Source organism: Lagenorhynchus albirostris, chromosome 3 (genome assembly GCF_949774975.1).
Source record: "Lagenorhynchus albirostris chromosome 3, mLagAlb1.1, whole genome shotgun sequence".
Lineage (NCBI taxonomy): Eukaryota > Metazoa > Chordata > Mammalia > Artiodactyla > Delphinidae > Lagenorhynchus > Lagenorhynchus albirostris.
This window is the reverse complement of record NC_083097.1, coordinates 169,515,118-169,534,829: the sequence shown is the minus strand read 5'-3', so window position 1 is coordinate 169,534,829 and position 19,712 is coordinate 169,515,118. Positions and strand designations below refer to the sequence as shown.

Genomic DNA, 19,712 nt, shown 5'->3' with positions numbered 1-19,712 from the left:
GTGGACGCAGGGCCAGGGCCCTTCTCCGCGTCAGCAGCTCTGGAAAGGGGGCAGCGGCCCACCTCTGACCTGCAAGGCCCGAGGGGAGAGGGTGGCTGCAGCACAGTGGACGTCACGGTGACTAAACGCATTCGGGGCCACAGGGGGTGGCCTTCTGCTGACGGCGGCGGCCGGCCAGCTTCTGGGCAGAGCCCGCAGGGAGCCCTGCTCTCGGGAGTGAGGTGAATGCGGGGGCGGGTCCCCGAGAGCCCCCGGGTCTGCCGTCCCGGCTGGCAGTGGGGCCTCACCAAACCCAGGGCAGTGGGAGTGGATGGCGAGGGGCAGGTGGGCCGGTGGAGGGCGGGCAGCGGGGCCGCCGGACTCCCCCTAAGGCCACTGGCTGCCGCTGGCCGGGTAGCTGGGCACGGTGGGGTACTCAGGCAGGCTGTTCCCCGAGAAGTTGTACTGGGCCTCCCGGGACGGCGGATTCCGCCAGGCGCCTGTGCTCCACTCCGTCTGCGCCTTCTGGAAGCTCCCGCCAGCCCCGCGGTAGATGCTGTGCACCTGCGGGGGTGGAAGAAAGGACGGTGGAGAGACCCACTTGGGTTCGAGGCGGGGCTTTTCTTAAATAGATGACAAACTGCAGGAGCTTTAGAAAAAGTGCAGAAGCTGAGACGGGGTCGGGGGGGGGGGGCTCTGAAGGCCACGCCTGCGCTGTGACCACTGCCTGCCCGTCCGAGGGTCTCCGCCACCCCAGCGGAAAGGGGCTCGTCCAGGACAGGCCTGCAGCCTGGCGACCACCCGGTGACTCAACCCCCGGGGCACATCAGGCCCCGGGCCCCCGTGTTGCCAAGGGCATCTCTGCAATGACTTCCTCAGCAGAGACCTCTGGGGACGGACCACTGCCTCCTCCCCACCGTGCAGGAAGGCTGGGCCCCTCGGACACGGGGCTGGGCTATTTCTGGAAGTCCCAGCAAATCCACTAACTGAGAAGATGGCATTTGTTTTAACTTGAGGCTCTTGAGCAGCGAAGCTGACGCTTTTGTCCTTTATCTTTCTCCTGTGCAATGGCCTCCCGGCGAACCCCCAAACCGGGGCGGTGCTGGGGACCCCGATGGGGCAGCTCTGCTCTGGAGGACTCGCTCAGCTCGGAACCCCTCCCGTCTGCTGCTGAGATGTTCCTGGTGGAACCGCAGCTATCCCTGTACCGCCTTTGTCCCAGCATCTCCCCAAGCTTCCCTTGGTTCCTCCTGCCCCCTTCGGGTCATCCATAGAGCCAGGGGACTTCAGGGGCAAACACGGAGGAGCAGGCACCCCTCTGTCCTTCCAGATGACCCAGGGCTCCGGAACAGTGCAGGCCTCAAAACCTGACAAAACAGTTGAGATCCCACAGCACAGAGGCTGGAAGGGACTCAAAACCCAGCTTTCAGGGACTTCCCCAGCGGTCCAGTGCTCAGGACTCTGCATTTTCACTGCCGAGGGTGCAGGTTCGATCCCCGGTCAGGGAGCTAAGATCCCACAAACCCCACAGCATAGGAAAAAAAAAAGAAAAAAAAAAAGTTGTAGGTAGGGCTGGCTTCCCTGAGCAGCGGAACTGGGCGCACAGGAGGGGCACGGCCGAGAGGGTCACCTCCGGGAAGGCCAGGTGGACGCACCATCAGCCTCATCACCCGTCAGTTTCCACGTGGCCCCAGGACAACCCTCGTGCAGCCGATGCCCCCAGACTATAGGGCTCACGTTCCCGCTGGAAGCCTCCAAACGCCTGGAGTGGGGCTGTCCAAGGAGAGCCCGTGACGGTGGAGCTGGTCGGCGCCAGACCCTCACGGCCTGAGCGCTCGGGAGGAGGTGGGTGCGATGGACGCAAGGAATTTTTAGTTTTAGTTAACTTTACTCAATTTGGATTTAACTGTAAACAGCGATTAGTGGCCGGCAGTGGCTAAACTGGCAGTGTGGACCACCCTCTGGGACACGTGTGCTAGGGGCTCTGGCAGGCAGTGGTCACCATCGGCCACAGGGCACTGTCTCCCCAAGTCCCTCCTCCCTGGAAGGCCATGTGGGCAGGACGGCAGGGCCCTGGCCTGAGCAGTCGAGGGTCCGGACCACGGAGGGTGTGCCCTGCTGACAGCGCTCACTTCACTTCCCGATGCTCGGTCTCCTGCTCCCAAAACAGGGTAAGACGAGCCCCCGGGGCTGGGAGGTCAGGACACAGGATGCGAGAGAGGAAGTGGGATGTCTCCGGACCCAGAGGACTTACCTTCATGATTGTGATGGCCATCATGGCGGCCGACATGGAGAACATGATGGCCGGAAGCAGCATGACCACGGCGGCCCCGACACTGGTCTGGAAGAACCCAATCGCGGCCAGCCAACCACTGCAAGGGGCGAGAGAGCGTGTGGGAGCCAGCATGACCGCCAGACAAGGGCCCACCATCCCTCATATGTAAAGAGCTCCAATAAATCAACAAGAAAAAGGTAAATGACCAGCAGAGAAAATGGGCAATTCACAAGGAGCAACAAACTTAGGAAGCGATGCTCGAACCCACCAACAAAGATGTGCAAGTTAGAAAAAGTCTTGTTCTCACACCATCGTCCCGGCAAACATGGTGAGGGAATGGAGAAACAAACACTACTTTGTCAGTGTGGGGTGCACCCTTCCTGGAGGGCAATGGGGTGTGACCTACAACAAGACTTAAGTGCTCATTCCTTTTTCTTTCTTTTTTTTTTTTTTTTTGCGGTACGTGGGCCTCTCACTGTTGTGGCCTCTCCCGTTGCGGAGCACAGGCTCCGGACGCACAGGCTCAGCGGCCATGGCTCACGGGCCCAGCCGCCCCGCGGCATGTGGGATCTTCCCGGACCGGGGCACGAACCTGTGTCCCCTGCATCGGCAGGCGGACTCTCCACCACTGCGCCACCAGGGAAGCCCCAGCGCTCATTCCTTTTCCCCCAACTATTTCACTTGTAAAAATTTATGCCACGGCCATTGTTTGTAAGAAGGAAAAGCTGAGGGTAACCTGTAAACGCCCACTGGCTGGGAATGACTGGAACATCAGTTTGCTAAGGAGACAGCAAAACAAGAGAAAAGCTGGTGGTCACTGGGTGCGTCCCTAGTCCACATGCGGAAGAACACCCATCTGGTCTCTGGGAGGGAGAGGCAGGAAATAAGGTGTTTTTGAGAATGTTTCTTCTTAGCAAGTAATGACACCGCACTGTTCAAGATTCAGGAAATTAAAAAAAAAAAAACACAATAGACAGTCTCTCTCCTGCCGACCCCCTCCCCAGCCCAGAGGGAACTGGTGTAGCTCATCCACTATGTATCCATCCTGAGAGAGTTTATAAGACGTATGCAACCCGCTGCAGGCACACACGAACAGGCCTCGCCCCTCTGTGAAACCAGGAGAGACGTCCTTGTGTACAAACAAGGACAGCAGAACACGCTGCTTTGCACTTTGAGGGGTATGAGCACAGCCGGGCGGCTGGGGGGCTCAGGCAGGTAGACAGGCAGATGGGGCTGGGCCAGTGGGGGGCTGGATGCTGTCCTGTGGGCTCCTGGGAGGGGAGGAGGGGCTGGCTCTGCTGGAGGAGGGGCCCCTCTGGGGACCAATGATCTCGCATCGGATCTGGGGCCATGGATCCTGGCCACTGGGGAGGGTGGGGGATGTAGGATGCGGACCTGCTCCACGGCCCAGACTCCCAGAGGGACCGGCAGCCGGAGCTTCCAGAGAGCAACAGCCCAGGGTGACCCACTCAGGACAGTGGGTGATAAACCGGCCTCGACCAGCTACGGACAGATGTGCAGAGCCTGCTGCACCCACCAGGCGGGTCAGCCAAGGCAAGTGGCAGTGGGGGGAGGGCAGGGAGGATGACAGGCCTGGAGACAAGGCGGCAGGGACACGAGGGTGCCAGGTGCTCCCCCAAGGCCACTCGGCCAGGAGCTCGAGGGGACAGAGCCAGGGATATGGGGACAGAAGGTGCAAAAGGACAGCACAGGGATGCAGCCTGCAAAGGCTATGGGAGGGCCTGGCAGCTCCTCAGACAGCTAAACAGTTACTGTGTTGCCCAGCAATTCCACAACCAGGTGGAAGAGGAATGAGAACACACATTCACACAGATACCTGTAGAAACCGCACAGCAGAATGACAAGCAATAACAGACAGGCACACACAACCCAAGCATCCACCATGTGTCCGTGAATGGACACACATACCGTGTCCCTCCACACACGGGAGCATCACTCAGCCACGAAAAGGGGTGAAGCCCCGACACTCGCTACCACGTGGACGGACCCTGAGAACACGACGCTCACTGAGAGAAGCCAGACGCAGGACGACACACAGAATGTGATTCCATGGATGGGAAACGTTCAGAATAGGCAAGTCCACAAACACAGAGAGGGGATGCGTGGTTGTCAGGGGCTGGGGAGGGGGCGTGGGTGACTGATGATGGGGACGGGCTTCTTTTTGGGGTGACGGAATGTTCTGGAATTGGATAGAGGTGATGAACCTCTATCCTTGTAAATACACTGAAACCCACGGAATCATGCACTTAAGAGGCTGCCTTTCTGGCTGTGAAGGCACCTAGATAAAGCCCCTACCGTGGAGACTACAGACGGTCGAGCTCCCGGATCAGAGAGGCGTTCACACCTCACCTGGAGTCTGATGTGAACCAACCGCAAAGGCCAAACGTTAACCCACAGGGATCCCCGCGGGGAAAGACCTGTCACGGAAACACTGTGGAAACCTGTGACACCTGCAGGCGGGTAAGAGCACTGCACCCGCCACATGTGGTCGAGGCGAGGACGACAGATGTGGGCGGGGAGTTGGCTGAGTGGTGGGCGGCGGGCTCTGCCCCCGGGTCCGTGAATCTCTAAGGAGCCCCACGTGAGGTCACGAGAGGGCAGGAAGGACACGTCTGAGCACCTGAGGTGCTGGGGTCACTGTTGGTTTCCTGGCGCAAAGCAGCATCGCAGCCTTTTACGTATAAGACGTCTCAGAGGTTTTAAAAGTCCGCCTCCTGCACGGACTCACAGGGAAGCGTCTGGAGTGAGCAGGGAGGGACAGACCTGCGGGCCCGGGACTGGCTGGGAGCCGGTGCCCCCGGAAGGCATCCCCGAGGCTCCACACGCTGACCCCCGAGTGGTCCACTCTCTCCCTGGAGGTGACCTGCGGGACTGCGGTCACCTGGGCAGGAGGGTGAGACCCCGGGAACAGGGAGACCCCAGCCAGCCAGGAGGAGACCCCTGGAATGGGCAGACCCCGGGCGGGGAGGCTCAGCAGCGGGGCAGACCCCAGGCGGGGGAAGCCCAGGCTGGCCCGTCAGGGTGAACGCAGACAGGCAGAGCTGCAGCTCCTCGGCCCCAGCCCCAGCACTGAGCCCCGAGGCGGCCCCCGGGCCAGGCGCCATCTACTCCCCCATCTGCGGAGGCCGGGGGTCCCCGTACGGGACCAGAGCCAGGACAGCTGCCCACACCAGCAGGAAGGGGAGGGCCTTGGGTACCAGGTATGGAGCCTAACCCTGACCCTAACCCTTGCCCCCATCCACGCCTGTCCCCCTGTCTGCAGACTAGGAAGTCAGGAGACCCCTTCAAGGGGAGCAAATGAGCCAGCCCTTGGGAGGTGCCCAAGCCCCCCTGCACACCCAGGAGCACTGTCACCGTCACTGTCACCGTTGTTATTACTACCCCCCTCCCCCTCCCCACGACTTCCCAGACAAGGGCAACATCTCGGGGCAGCCCCTGCGCGAGGTGAGGTCACCAGCTGGGGAGGCCCCCACGGGAGGTGGGAAGGTGGGCTCCGATGTTCCCTTTCTGCAGGCTGGGCCCCAAGGAAGGTGTGCGCCCTGCCCGTCCGCGCAGAAACCATGGCGATGGGGGGCCAGGCAGAAGGCGGCTGGGTGCCAGCGTGAGCCCACGTCTGGACCAGACCTCGGGGGCTCCCCGTCCCAACACCGCCTATGCAAACGTGGAGTCCACCCGGGCACCTACTCTCCCGCTGGATATGGGGTCTCGGCCGTGCCTGGGGGTCGCCCAGTGAATCCCTGCACTTGGGGTGGTCCTGAGGACCCCACACCCGCATCTGGGAAGGCATCGGCCAAGAGGAGGCCCAGCATTCAGGGTCTGCTCACCATGCGGGGAGGGAGCAATGTCAGGAACCCGGAGAGACGCACCCTGGAGATGACCCTGGGTGACAGGCTCCATCCTGGGGAGGGGTGAAGGCCCGGCAGCAAACGGACACCGAGAGGCCGTGCAACCTCAGCGGGGCCTCAAGAAAAAGAGCGCGCACAGCTCACCACTGCCAAGGGCACGTGGCGGCCGTCCCCGCGGACACGGCAGAGTGACGGGGACGGACACCTAGAAGGCAATGGCAACAGGCGCCCCCCACCCAGGAGCCAGAAGATCCACCAGAGGGCGTGACCCAGAAGACCCCCCGCCGCTCACACGGGCAAGGTCCCGACACGCCGAGAAATTCTACCAAGAGACGTGGGGACACGCCAGGCGGCACATGCGGCAGGAAGAGCAACCGCCCAGCGCCACCTCTGGGCACTGCCTGCCGCAGACGGACCCGCTGCCCCGACACTGCCACGTCCTGCTCCAGGGCCCCGCAGATGTGGCACCTTAGGTGGCAAAAGGGACTTTCCAGGTGGGATTAAGTTAAAGCCCCTGAGACAGGGATGACCCTGGATTCCCCGGGGGGCCTAGCGTCATCCCAGGGTCCCTATAAGAGGGAAGCGGGAAGGTCAGAGGCAGGGAGAGACGGGAGATGCTGCGCTGCTGGCTGTGAGGATGCAGGAGGGGCCGAGAGCCAGGGATGCGGCGCCTCTAGAAGCTGGAAAAGGCGGGAACCGATGCTGCCCTGGAGCGTCCGGAAGGACCAGCCCTGCCCACTCACAGGTTAAAGTGAGTTCTGACCTCCAGAATATGACAAAAGTTTCTTTCATTTCAAGTCACTAAATCTGGAGTAATTTGTTACAGTAGCCACAGAAACCTCGTATGATACCCCAAAAGCAAACAAATGGAAAACGGCTCACCCCCTAGATGGTAGGCCTAGGCACAGGTGGCCGCTCGGGGCAGGCCCTCGAGCTGCTCTCCCACCCCCCAGACACACCATGGACCACGCTTCCCAGGTCCTCCTGGGGCCGGTGACCACGCACGAGGCGGCAGAAGGCGGGCGGATCCGCCGCACCCGGCCCCCCGAGCCGGCAGCTCCCTGGAGGGTTGACGAGAGCAAGGAGCAAACGTCAGCCCTGTCCCGGCTGTCGGAGTTTTGGGGTCCTCGTCACAGAGCTCAGCCTGCACTAACGGTACGAGCAAGTGACTCGTGGCCCCAGAGCTGACCCCGCTCGTCGCGGGCTCTCGGGGGCCCTGCTCACCATGCGCCCCATCCCGAGAAGCCAATAGCCTGGATGACGGTCAGGATGAACTGGGCTCCGAAGATGAAGAAAAACGCCATGAAATTGAAGGAGCTGTCAGATCTGGAGGAAAGGAAAACAGCCATTACTGAGGCCGAGGAGGAAGAGGCAGAGGCTGCGGGAGTGGGACGGCCCCTCCCCTGCAGTTCCCATCAGAAGGGGCCCAGCACTGCCCTTCCCAGAGGACGTCACCCAGACACACTCCTCCTGGGAAGTTTAAGAGCCTCCTGCGTCCTAAGGACATGCCCGCACCCGCGTGGCCCAAGGGAGGTTCATCGTGGATTTGAGGTGCTCTGCATGCTGGACCCATGCCTGCTGCCCCGGACAAGGGAGGCTGCACGGGGCTCACCCAGGCCGCTTCCGGCTCATGAAAGGAGGGCAGGCGCCGGGGGACCCACAGCAGAGGAAGGGGGGGTAGGCAGGGATGCCCGCGTAGCTCAGGGCTGCTCCCAGGCAGTCCCCGAAGCCCTCGGGGGTCCCCGTTCCTGCGCACGGTCACACCAGCCAGCCTGGGGCCTCAAGCAACAGGCCCCTTTTGCTTCGCACATGAGAGCAGGTTTCTGATTCTTGCCCCCAAGAGGGCACCAGGGGCCCTGTATGACTCCCACTGAGTCCTGGATTCAGGGACCTTCCAGGGGCAAACATGGCACACACCTGAGTAGCAGGGGGCTGGCTGGGGTTGAACTCACAGAGCAAGATTCACAGCACCCAAAAGGTGGCAACAACTCAAACGCCCATCAACGGATGATGGATAAACAGCTGTGGGGGGACTTCCCTGGTGGTGCAGTGGTTAAGAATCCGCCTGCCAATGCAGGGGACACGGGTTTGAGCCCTGATCCAGCAAGATCCCACATGCCGCGGAGCAACTAAGCCCACGCGCCACAACTACTGAGCCTGCGCTCTGGAGCCTGTGAGCCACAACTACTGAGCCCTTGTGCGGCAACTACTGAAGCCCGTGCGCCTAGAGCCCGTGCTCGGCAACAAGAGAAGCCACCGCAATGAGAAGCCCGCGCACCGCAACGAAGAGTAGCCCCTGCTCTCTGCAACTAAGGAAAGCCTGAGCGCAGCAACGAAGACCCCACACAGCCAAAAAAAAAAACCCCACGATATTATTAACAAGAACAAAACAAAACAAAACCTGCTGTCCCTCCACACACGGGGGCACCACCACTCAGCCACGCAAAGGGGTGAAGCCCCGACACTCACTACAACGTGGATGGACCCTGAGAACACGATGCTCAGTGAGAGAAGCTAGACACAGAAGGACATGCAGTGTGTGATTCCACAGACAGGAAACGTCTAGAACAGGCAGATCCACAGACACAGAGAGCAGGTTCATGGTTGTCAGGGGCTAGGGAGCGGGATGGGGGGATGCTAATGGGCACAAGGTTTCTCTTTGGGGTTTGAGACAGTGGTGATGGTTGTCCAACCTTGTGAAGATACTAGAAACACTGAACGGTTAAGCAGGTGAGCTGGATAACATGTAAAAATATGATCTCAATAAAATTCTTAGAAGTGAACAAAACAGGCAGCAGCTGGTTTTGGCCCGTGGGCCGCTGTCTGCAGACCCGATACAAAGTGCCATCCGAACTGGACAAGGGGAGGGGGTGGAGCTCACACCTGGGCCCGGCGGCAGATGCAGACCAGGATGCAGCCCACGCGGGGCCGGGCACGGAGGGGAGCGCACGCGGTGAGGTAGCCTGTTCCCCTCAGTTCGGGGCTGTCAGCACCAGACACTCCCCGAGGGCCCCTGGAGGGTGCAGGCCACCCGCCCCACTCACCGGAAGGCCTTGTATGCGGGCCGGAACCAGCACACGTAGCCGCAGGGGGAGAAGAGCAGCAGCCAGACCAGGGCCAGACCGAAGTTGGCTCCCGAGCCGCCGGCGATCCACCAGGCCAGGCAGGCGATGAGGTTGACGCCCAGGGTGGCGCAGTAGACTGTGGGGAGGGGGCGAAGGGGGAGAGAGGGGCTGAGCCGGGACACCCCCCACCCCTGGACGGCGGCTCCCATGAGTGCAGGGACCCCGAGGCCAGAGAAGGGTCCAGAGGGCCCAGCCCCGCCCCCTGCTCCATCCACACCGGACAGGAGCTCAGCAGAAAGGAGCTTTATCACCAAACCCTCAGGCTCTCACCGCCCGGGTGCAGGGCGGCCTCCTAGCCTGCCCCTGTCCCAGGCTTGGGTCTCTGGGTGGTGCAGGTGGCCCCCCATTCCTGCCCTGTCCACTCACACAGCCACAGGCGGTAGATCCTCTTCACCAGGACCTGGTGCTCGATAGGGATCTCGTCAGAGAAGTTCTGGTAGAAGCAGGGCTTCAGGGGGATGAACTTGGGCAGCGGGGGGAAGTTGTTCTCCTTTTCTGCAAGGACAAAGGAGCCAGAACAAAACCCACACTGCAATCAGCTTGTAGCGGCCCCAAAGATGCGCCCATCTGGTCCCAGGACCTGTGGACATGTCACCTCACGGGGCAGAGGGGACTTTGCAGGTGGGACTAATTAAGGCCCCTGGGATGGGGAGGACACTGGATTCCCTGAGGGGCCCAGCGTCATCACAGGGTCCTTATAAGAGGGAGGCGGGAGGATCAGAGGCAGAGAGAGATGGGAGATGCTGCACTGTTGGCTGTGAGGATGCAGGAGGGGCCGCGAGCCAGGGATGCGGCACCTCTAGAAGCTGGAAAGGCGGGAACCACTGCTCCCCTGGAGCCTCCGGAAGGACCAGCCCTGCCCACACATGGATTCAGCCCCGTGAGACCCCAGTCGGACTCCTGACCTCAGGGCTGTCAGAGAACAAATTTTATTTTAAATCACTGAGTTTGTGGTGATTTCTCAGAAGTCACAGGAACACACACAGACTCCACGGCAGGGCCCACGTGCCATTCACACCTTTGACTCCAGGGAAGGTTCTGGCACTTGGGACATATGAACTTCCCAGGGCGGCTGTAACAAAACGACCACAGACTGGGGGGCTTAACACAAGAGAGATTTATCCATCTCCATTCTGGACACCAGATGACTGAGATCCAGGTGTGACAGGGCCACGCTCCCTCCACACGCTCCAGGGGAGGGTCCTTCCTGCCCTTTCCAGCTTCTGGGGGCTCCAGGCGTCCTGCGCTTGTGGACCCGTCTCTCCAGTGTCCGCCCCCATCTTCCCTGGCTTCTGTGTGTCTGTGCCCACATTTCCTCCTTCTTAGGACGTCTGCCATGAGACATCAGAGCCACCCTATTCCATTGGGACCTCAAATTAAGTTACATCTGCAATAGGGTCCTGTTCCAGGGTCCCGGGGTCCAGACTTCATGGTTTTCAACACGAAACTTTTCCGGTCTCGCGTGTCTCCCGGCTCAGGGGCCGTGCTCATCTCTGTATGGCTCCATTTTAGCGCACGTGCTGCCATGGCAGGCACTGCACGGGCCTCAATGGGGACGTGATCCTGCCCGCAGCACAGCGTCCAGCGCCCGAGCGCTTCCCAGAGGAGTGGAGAAGCCAGAACCCTCGCTGTGTGACGCGGCCAGGACTCACCTGACATTTCCGCTGTGAAGACAGGGCAGGGGCAGAAGCCTGCAGCCACCTGGAGGGGAGACAGTCACAGTCAGGGGTCCCCATGTCTGCTGGGTGACCCCAACGCCAGCTGCAGTCCCAGAGGGCTACCGCGGGCACCGTCCTAACCACCAAACTGTCCACAGGGATATCTGGGCTCTTGGCCCAAAGGTTGGCCCAGCCCTGAACATGCGATCCCAGTCACCACCTCACCTCAGAGCCCCCCAGGCAGCCTGGCACTTATGCGAGGGGAGGCATCAGGCCAGAGGATCCCGGCAACCCACCCCCACTGCCCTCCTGCCTCATCTCCCCCACCCCCCAAACTTCCCCTTTATCCACGGATGGCTCTGAGCACCTCCTATGGCCACAAAGAATCTCTGAATCACCGATAAATGGGTCCATGCTCATTGCTGTGTGACCTCAGGCAAACCACACAACCTCTCTGGTCTGCGGTTTTTGCCCCTGTGAGTCTTGCAAGGCCAAGGACCCCATTGCAATCCAAGTAAAACACCAGGGGACAGACCCGGCACCCAGCGGCCCTGCCCAGAAGGAGCCCAGGAGCCCGTGTCACAGAGCAGCCCCTCACAGGAGACACCACCGAGGCACGTAACTGAGCTGAATTCACCTGTTCCACGAGGGCCCTGTGGGCAGATGGTGTCATCTTCAGGAAACGGGCCAGGCAATGTGGCCACGCCTAGCGCCCACCTGGCCCTCACGGTACAGCTGGCCCTGCACTGCCCCCTGTGCCTGGCACCAGAGTGGGTAGGGGAGCCCTGCCTGGAGGTGGTCCAGGTGGGAAGGATCCAGTGACCGAGAGTTCCCTGGGTCCACCCCCCGGCCCCCTGCTCAGTGAGGGCCCCACCGGGACCCTCAGCTCGGCCTGGCCCTGCCCTCCTGCCTGCAGGCCCCACTGTCTGCCCACTGCTCCGGCTCTGGCCGAGCCCCCCTGACCTGTCCCCACGGGCTGGGAGCATCCCCGAGCTGGGGGCTGGAGCGGGGGCTCAGGGCAGGGATGTCTCAGGGCCCTGTGGCACTGTGTGGTCAGTCAACATGTATCTGCTGGATGGACAAACAGGCTGCTCCGAGCCCCTCGCACACGGGTCCTAGTGCTAACCCGCCTTGGAAGAGCCCAAGGGCCCCTCTGGTGACCCCGTGGGCACCTGCGAAGGACGGGCAATTGATGTGGTCAGCTGAGTCCAGGCTGGCCGGGCTCCTCCCCAGAGTCCAGCCACAGCCTTCCAGACTCCGGGGGCCCCGCTCTGCCCACACGTGACTCAGAAGCTCACCGCCCGCGCCCCCTCCAGTACAAGCCCAGGTGTCGGCGGAAGCAGCCACCCCGATCCAGGGACCCTCGTTCCTCTATCAACAGACAACGACCTGTTTTTTTTTTTCTCTTGGCCGCACCGCTTGATACGTGGGATCTTATCGAACCTGTGCCCCCTGCACTGGAAGCACAGAGCCCTAACTACTGGACCGCCAGGGAAGTCCCAGACACCGACCTGGTTTTCAGTTGTTTATTTTCACACGTCAGAGCTGTTTCCTGACACCTGAGAAAAGGAGACACAATCCTGGTGGCCCCAGAGGCCCAGGTCTGAAGCTGCCCAGCTACTCGGCCTGGCTGGAGCCCCGCAACGCCCAAGCCCGGAGAAGAGCTCACCCAGACAGGCATGCACCCCACGCGCCGGCAGCAACAGCGCGAGTGTCCCCAAGCCGAGACGGGCCGGCAGCCCCTGGCAACGTGAGGGAGGCTGAGGAAGGTCCGGTCCGGTCCAGGCCGGGCCTATGCGTCGGGGTCCAGCCGGCGGCACTGGGCCTCCAGCACGCCACAGAAGGCCTGGAAGCGGTGGTTGAGGTCCGGCTGGGCGTGGAGGCGGAAGCGGGTGCCCAGCGCGCCGTCGGGCGAGGGCGCCCCGTAGAAGACGCGCCGCACGCGGGAGTGGACCAGGGCCATGGCGCACATGGCGCAGGGCTCGCGGGTGACGTACAGGTCGTAGCCGGTGCACACGTAGGGCAGGCCATCGGCGTCCTCATCCAGCTTGTGCACGGAGCCTGCGCGGACGCCTGGGGGGGCGGCGGCTGGGGCGAAGGAGCAGGCGGGGTGGGGTGCAAGGTCATAGGCACCGCGGCCCTGGCCCCGGGCCACCAGGTCGATGCACACCATGGTGGCGTGCAGCAGGGGTCCGGCCGCGCTGCTGCAGTCGTGGCCTGTGGCCAGCACGCGGCCCGAGGCTGGCTCCACCACCACTGCCCCCACGGCCCGCAGGCCCTGCGAGGCCGCCTGCTGCGCGGCCCACACGGCCCGCTCCATGTGGCCCTGCATCGCCACCCGCTCCTGTGCCGAGAAGAGCTGCCCGGCCAGGGCTCGGGTCACCTGCCGGTCCTCGTGGAAGGTGGTGGGCCAGTGGGCGCGCGCCTCCTCAAACTGACCCCTGGTCAGGGGCGGCCGCGCGGGCACAGGCACCAGGAAGGGCTGGCCCAGGCCACGGGGGTCCACGGCCGGCGGCGGGAGGAGCTCGGCCAGCGATCGCATGCCCGCGGCCGGACCCGCCAGGCACAGCAGCATCTCCAGCGCGTGTGGGCAGCCGGGGCGGGGGCTGGGTCGCACCCTCTTGAGGTGAGGCTGTGCGGGCAGCGGGTGGACGGCTGACACCTCCTTGAGGAGGCGTGAGGTCTGGCGCTTGTCCAGGACCGGCGCGGCATAGGCCAGCACCAGCTCCACAGCGCCGGACTGCTGCTCAGACAGGATCGGGAGGGCCTGCCACGCCGGCTCTCGCTCGGGGCTCCCGGCCTTCGCGTCTCTGTGTGGCTCCACGTCGCCCGGGGTGGGGTCCATCCTCGGCAGGGCTCCGACTGCGGGGACAGACACCGGAGCAGGGCATCATCCTCAGCTGCGGGAAGCCTGCTGGGCCGGACGAGGGGTCGGTCCCAGGAGCGTGCCGAATCTGGAGGCTCGTCCAACCGAGCGAGACGCATCAGTGGTCGTGCTCTCACTCACAGCCTACTAACGCTTGCTTTGCACAGAGTTTAAACCGCCCTTGTTACGGTGTCTTTTTCCCCCTTTTGCTTTGAGATGTCTCACGCTGGGAGAATGCACACCGGACCTCAGAGACTTAATACAAAAGAAAGAACATAAACTGTCTCAGTTTTTTCTGTGTTCCACGGATACCGAGGACCGTCTGCACTACACCGTTTTACATAAGGGCCTTGAGCATCCTCGGATTTTGTCATCCTTGGGGGTCCTGGAACCAGTTCCCCATGGATACCGGGGAGCGACCGTGTTGACTACGTGCTGAAGTGGGAATACCCTGCCTGTCTCAGGTTAAAGAAACGTATTACTAACGTTAAGTTCACCTGTTTCTTCATACTTTTCAAAAACATGGCTTCTAAACGCTTCATCTCACATACATGCCCCGCATTATATTCCTACTGGTCAGGGCTGCCTTGGATGACGTTAGAGATGCACTACAGATGACCTTCGCGGGACCCCAGAGGATCTCGGTGCCACGCCCGCAGCACCCTGCACCCTGGCGGCGTCTCGGAGTGGGCCAGCCCCTTCCGCCTCTCCCCCCAGACGAGGCTTTTGCTCCTGTGATGCGCCCCGGCTCACAGGCCCCCCAGAGGACACGGTAGGTCCTCGCCCACCACCGCCTGTCCGAAGCTCACGATACGAGCTCGGCAAACGCACAGGACCAGGGGTGCAGGTGGCAGCTCTGAGAAGCAGCCAGCATGGACGGGCCCCTCGGGCGCCCATGACGCCTGTGCCAGGCGGGGGCCCTCAGGAGGGTCCGGGGCACTGGCTCTGAATCTGCTCCCGGCACACACCGTGCCCAGGATGCCAGGGCCTGCACAGCCTGCCCCAGGCCACAAAAGCTCCCATTGTCTCCCGGGCAAGATAAAATTGTCTCCTGGGCAAGACAGACACAGTCCCGTTTGTATCTCCAAGAATGCAAGCTCTGTCTGATCAAAATAAAACAAATGACAAATACAGGGGGCTGCCATTGGGACACTGCTGGCCGGGCTGCCGGCTCCCAGGGAGGATGCCTAAATACAGCAGGCCACCATCCGCTCCTAGGTGTGTGTCCAGGAGAACTGGAACACACATCCACACAGGCACCCGCACACGCATGTCTGCAGCGGCAGGATTCCAGCAGCAAAAGGTGGACACAACCCAGATGTCCACAGAAAGATGGACAGATAAACACAACGTGGTCCCTCCACACCCAGGGGTATCACTCAGCCATGAAAAGGGGTGAAGCCCCGACACTCGCTACAACGTGGCTGGACCCTGAGAACACGATGCTCAGTGAGAGAAGCCAGACACAGAAGGACACACAGGGTGTGATTCCACTGACGGGAAACGTCCAGAACAGGCAGATCCACAGACACAGAGAGTGGCTTCGTGGCTGTCAGGGGCTGGTGGAGGGGATGGGGAATGACTGCTGATGGGGACAGAGTTCCTGTTGGGGGGATGGAATTTTCTGGAATTAGACAGATGTGATGATCACACAACATAGTGAATACGCTCATACACTTTAAGTGGGTGAACCACACAGTGTGTGAATCATATCTCAGGAGAGCTGCTGCTCCTTGCGGGTGGTGGGGGACATGTGGTGGTCGCCAGGGCAGCCGGCCCCAAACGAGGCCCAGCACCTCGTGACCACTGCTGGCACTGGAACCACCGCACGTCCTCACACTGCCGTGAACAGGCTCCCCGACTCCTTCCCATGACCCAGGACAGAGACTGTGGGGCTGTTCCCTTTCTAGAGGCCAAGGAACTTGCCTGGGGCCAAGTGGCTGGGAGGACAGAGCCAGGACCTGACGCTGAGGCCAGGTGGCCAGCAGCTCCCCGACTCTGCCTTCTGAGCCCCGGACCATGGGGGTCCTGAGCCCCTTCTACAGATGAGAAACAGGGTCCGCAGAGGGTGACCCACCCAGCGACTTGCTTCATCGTCCGCGGGGACCTAAACGCACGCGCTCGGAGGCTGACCTGGTCCTCTTTTCGTCCTTGAAGCCCCGCATCCACCCCCAGCTCTGGGCGCCCCACTGCGTGCCACCCTCCCCGCTGTGCTCTTTGCTGCTCCCGCCAAGCTCAGGCCCTTCCCTGGGTGTATCCACCTCCCTCTGCCTACAGCGAGGGCACCTCATAAAGGTGCCTGTGCTCCAATGGGGGGGGGCAGCCCCTTTCACAACTGTTTACATTTACGGTTGTAGCCTCTGTGGCGGGCACCGGCTGCCAGGCTCAGGGAGGGCTCAACTGCGTGGGGCAGGCCCTGGAGGGTCTGCAGAACCAGGGAGTCAGGACACCTAACAGCCAGTCCCCTCACTGGGTGCCCTGGAACTCCTGGGCTGTGGGTCTGGGGTCCGAGGAGGCAACGGGGCTTATTCAGCAAGCTGAGTCAGGCTCTGAAGGTGACACCCAACCAGAGGAAGGGGCCTTATCTCACCCCTGGGTGTGTCCCAGCCCTGCCCGAAGCCCTTACCCAGCCCACGTTTTCCTAGCTGAGACCTGGTGTTACCTGTCCTAACCCCACCCCCAGCTTCCCCCTCTGTGAAATGGGATCCACGGCCACCGCCATGCATGGCTGCCTGGGGCAGAAAGTGACAAAATCCACAGGAGGCTCAGGGGCCCAGGGCCCTGCAACGGGCAGACTCCAGGAGGGCTCCTCAGAGGCGATGACACAGAGCTGGGCCTGGAGGGAGGGTGGGGAGCCCTGGGCAGAAGGAACAGCCAGGGCTGGAGTCTCCAACACTCACACAGTCCGGGTGGGCACTGGTTTCAAATACGGTTTCCAGGACTCGGCCCCATAGAAGGGGGAGGGCCCCAAAAATCTGCATTTCTGACAAGCTCCCCAACAAAGTGAGGTCCGCAGATAACATGCAGGACGCTTCGCTAAATTCGAATTCCAGATGATCAGATAAATTTTTAGCATAATCGTTGTGTCCCATGCAATCACTGGGATATACATATTCTAAAATATATATGTGTGTGTGTTGTTTACACTAAACTCCCATTTAAGGGGGCAACCTGCGTGTTTATCTGCAGAACCTGGCCACCCTATAAGTGGGCCATCGTGCATGAAAATTCGAGAACCTCGTGCATGTGGGGTGTGGGAGAGACCCGAGGTCACAATTTTAAAAGGTCTTGAAAACTCACACTTTCCTTAAGTATCAGAAAAGATTATCAATGTTCAGGACGTACAGAAAGGTTGGGGCATTTCCCCCAAAGCGGGCGGGAAGCTGGTAAGTGGACAGTCCAGTGGACAGCCCGGAGGTAGAGGGCTGGCCGCGATGACCCCTGGGCAAGGCACGCCGGAAACAGCTGGGGCACGGGGTCTCCACCACGGACGGCAGGGGCGCGCGCACGCGCAGAAGAGCGATGGCGCGGAGAGCGGGGTCCCGCGGCCCGGCAGCCCCGAGCGCACGCGCACGCGCACACGCACACGCGCCGCTCCCCGCGCCCGCCCGAGGCGCGCACGAGCCTGGCCCAGGTTGCTCCCTAGCTCCCCGCGCGGCCGGCGTCCACCGCAGCCGCGACCCCCGCCCCAGCTCCCGCTCGCCCTCCGCGGGAGCCTGGGACGCAAGAGCCCGAGACCCCGGGGCCGTGCGCTTACCTGACGAGACGGGCGGAAGCGCTGCGCCTCACCAAGTCTTAGCAACCGGCCCGCCTGCCCCGCCTCTTCACCGCCTGGCGCCGCGGGGTACGACGGGAGCGTAGTTCCAGGGGCGGAGTCAGCGCAAGGCGGAGGCGGAGCCTGAACTACAATCCCCACAAGAGCGCGCGCGCGCGCTCCGCCACGCTCCGCCCCTTTCTTGAGCGCTGCTCCCGTGACCGGCGGGGGGGGGGGGGAGGCGAGCTCTGAGTTGAGGGTTCGAGACCCATCAGGGCGGCGGGAAAAGTCCGACCCTGGGGGCCCTTTGGGAAATCAGCAGAGTGAAGAGACTGAGGCGGAGAGGCACACGCCACCCGTTGCAGTCACTCCCCGAGTCCAGTTTGCTGCTGCCACGTGGCACCGGAGAGCCTGTTCCCAGAGACCAGGATGCGGTCTGGTTCCAGTTCTGCTCTGGGGCCCCAGCCGACTCCGGCCTCACTTTCCCATCTCTACAGTAAGCGAAAGGGACCTCTTGACTCTCCCAGGCGAGACATGCTAATGAACAAATCCGGTTATTCATTCTGGTTAAAGAGGTTAAACCCAGAGGGTCTCAACCAGGGGCAATTTGTCCCCCCACTCCCAGGGGACACTGGGCGATCTCTGGGGACATTTGTGGTTGTTATGCCTGGGGTTCCTCCTGGCATCAAAACCTGGGATGCTGCCAAACACCCCACAATGCATAGGACGCCCCCAAAGCAGCCTCCCAAATTGTCCACAGTGCGGGGGGAGGGTTGGAAGACCGTGGTTTAACCCCACTGCTAAGCAAGGAGAAAGATTTAGGTCTAGAAGGACCCTGAAGGGGGAAAATTTTCAATCTTTCCATTTTCTCCCTGCTCCACTCCTGCAAGAACCAAGGTATCCGTTCAACGTCTACCCTTGGAAGGCAGTGGCTGGAGGGTAGAACCCACCTCCTAGAGTCCCCCCCGCAGCCCAGCTCCTCAACCTTGTAGGACCCTGAGAGTCCAACCCCCTGTGTTTCTCCTCTTAATTTGCAAAACATCTCTTGGTGTCCCAATCTATTCCTATGTGAAACAGCACTCCGGGAAACCATCCTGCTGGAAGCTAATCACTCTTTTCTTTTCTAAATACTCAGATTAATGTATGCTTTAGTTTAACTTTTTTTTTTTTTTTTAGAGACGTCTTTCCATCCCTGCATGTCCCACTCAAGCTAGCCAAGCTAGCCAAGAGTCCCTGTTCTGCTGATTTTTTTTTTTTTTTTTTGGCCCTGCCGCACAGCTTGTGGGATCTTGTTCCCCAACCAGGGATTGAACCTGGGCCCTTGGCAGTAGTGAAAGCACGGAGTCCTAACCACTGAACCGCCAGGGAATTCCCTGCTGATTTTTTTTAATGCTCTTTAACTGGTATGTTATTAAAAGCAATGCCTAGATTATTTGCATCTAAAAAATGAATCTCTTCAATGTATCTTTCTGCTTACTTTTAATTTCTCAAAATGCAAAAACACATACAGGTACGGACGTAAAATGGTGCAGCTGCTGTGCAAAACATTGTGGTGGTTCTTCAAAAACTTAAACAAAAAATTACCCAAAAATCCAGCAATTCCACTTCTGGGTATATACGGAAGAGAGTGGAAAGCAGGGACTTGAATGGATACTTGTACACCCACGTTCATAGCAGCATTATTCACAATAGACAAAGGGTGGAAACAACTCAAGTATCTGTCATCAGATGAATGGATGAACACAATGTGGTCCATCCATACAGTGGAATATTACTCAGCCACGAAAAGGAAGGAGATTCTGACACCTGCTATGACATGGATGAAACTTGAGGACGTGACGCTCAGTGAGAGAAGCCAGACACAGAAGGACAAATACTGTCTGATTCTGCTCACAGGGCGTCCCTGGAGGAGTCACAGCCACAGAGACAGGAAGTAGATGGTGGGGTCAGGGGCTGGGGGAGGGGATGGGGAGTGCCTGCTAATGGGCATGGAGTTTCCTTTGGGGTGATAAATATGCTCCACAGTTAGATAGGACTGATGGTTATACAACATCGTGGATGTACTCTCTATCCCACCAAATTGTACTGTCGAAACAGTTAATTTTGTGTTGTGTGAAATTCTCCTGAAAACAAGAAAGACATAAAAGAGAGAAAAGAAATGATCCCTGTCTCTCTGCCTCTTGTTTGCA

General features: G+C 60.6%; 2 protein-coding genes across 2 annotated transcripts; both read right to left on the bottom strand.

Annotated features, from left to right (window-relative positions):
* Positions 1-88: 88 nt before the first annotated feature.
* On the bottom strand, positions 89-12,312 carry SCAMP4 (secretory carrier membrane protein 4). Its single transcript, XM_060145696.1, has 7 exons — positions 11,302-12,312; positions 10,898-10,946; positions 9,612-9,740; positions 9,165-9,321; positions 7,345-7,446; positions 2,234-2,351; positions 89-543 (listed from the first exon to the last, which is right to left on the bottom strand). The coding sequence occupies exons 2-7, from the start codon at positions 10,902-10,904 to the stop codon at positions 367-369; spliced, it is 690 nt and encodes a 229-aa protein (XP_060001679.1). The 5' UTR covers positions 10,905-10,946; positions 11,302-12,312; the 3' UTR covers positions 89-366.
* Positions 12,313-12,415: 103 nt separating this feature from the next.
* On the bottom strand, positions 12,416-17,600 carry ADAT3 (adenosine deaminase tRNA specific 3). The gene is made up of 2 exons (XM_060145695.1): positions 17,527-17,600; positions 12,416-14,024 (listed from the first exon to the last, which is right to left on the bottom strand). Exon 2 carries the CDS (start codon positions 13,746-13,748, stop codon positions 12,696-12,698), a length of 1,053 nt encoding a protein of 350 aa, XP_060001678.1. The 5' UTR covers positions 13,749-14,024; positions 17,527-17,600; the 3' UTR covers positions 12,416-12,695.
* Between the last annotated feature and the right edge of the window lie 2,112 nt (positions 17,601-19,712).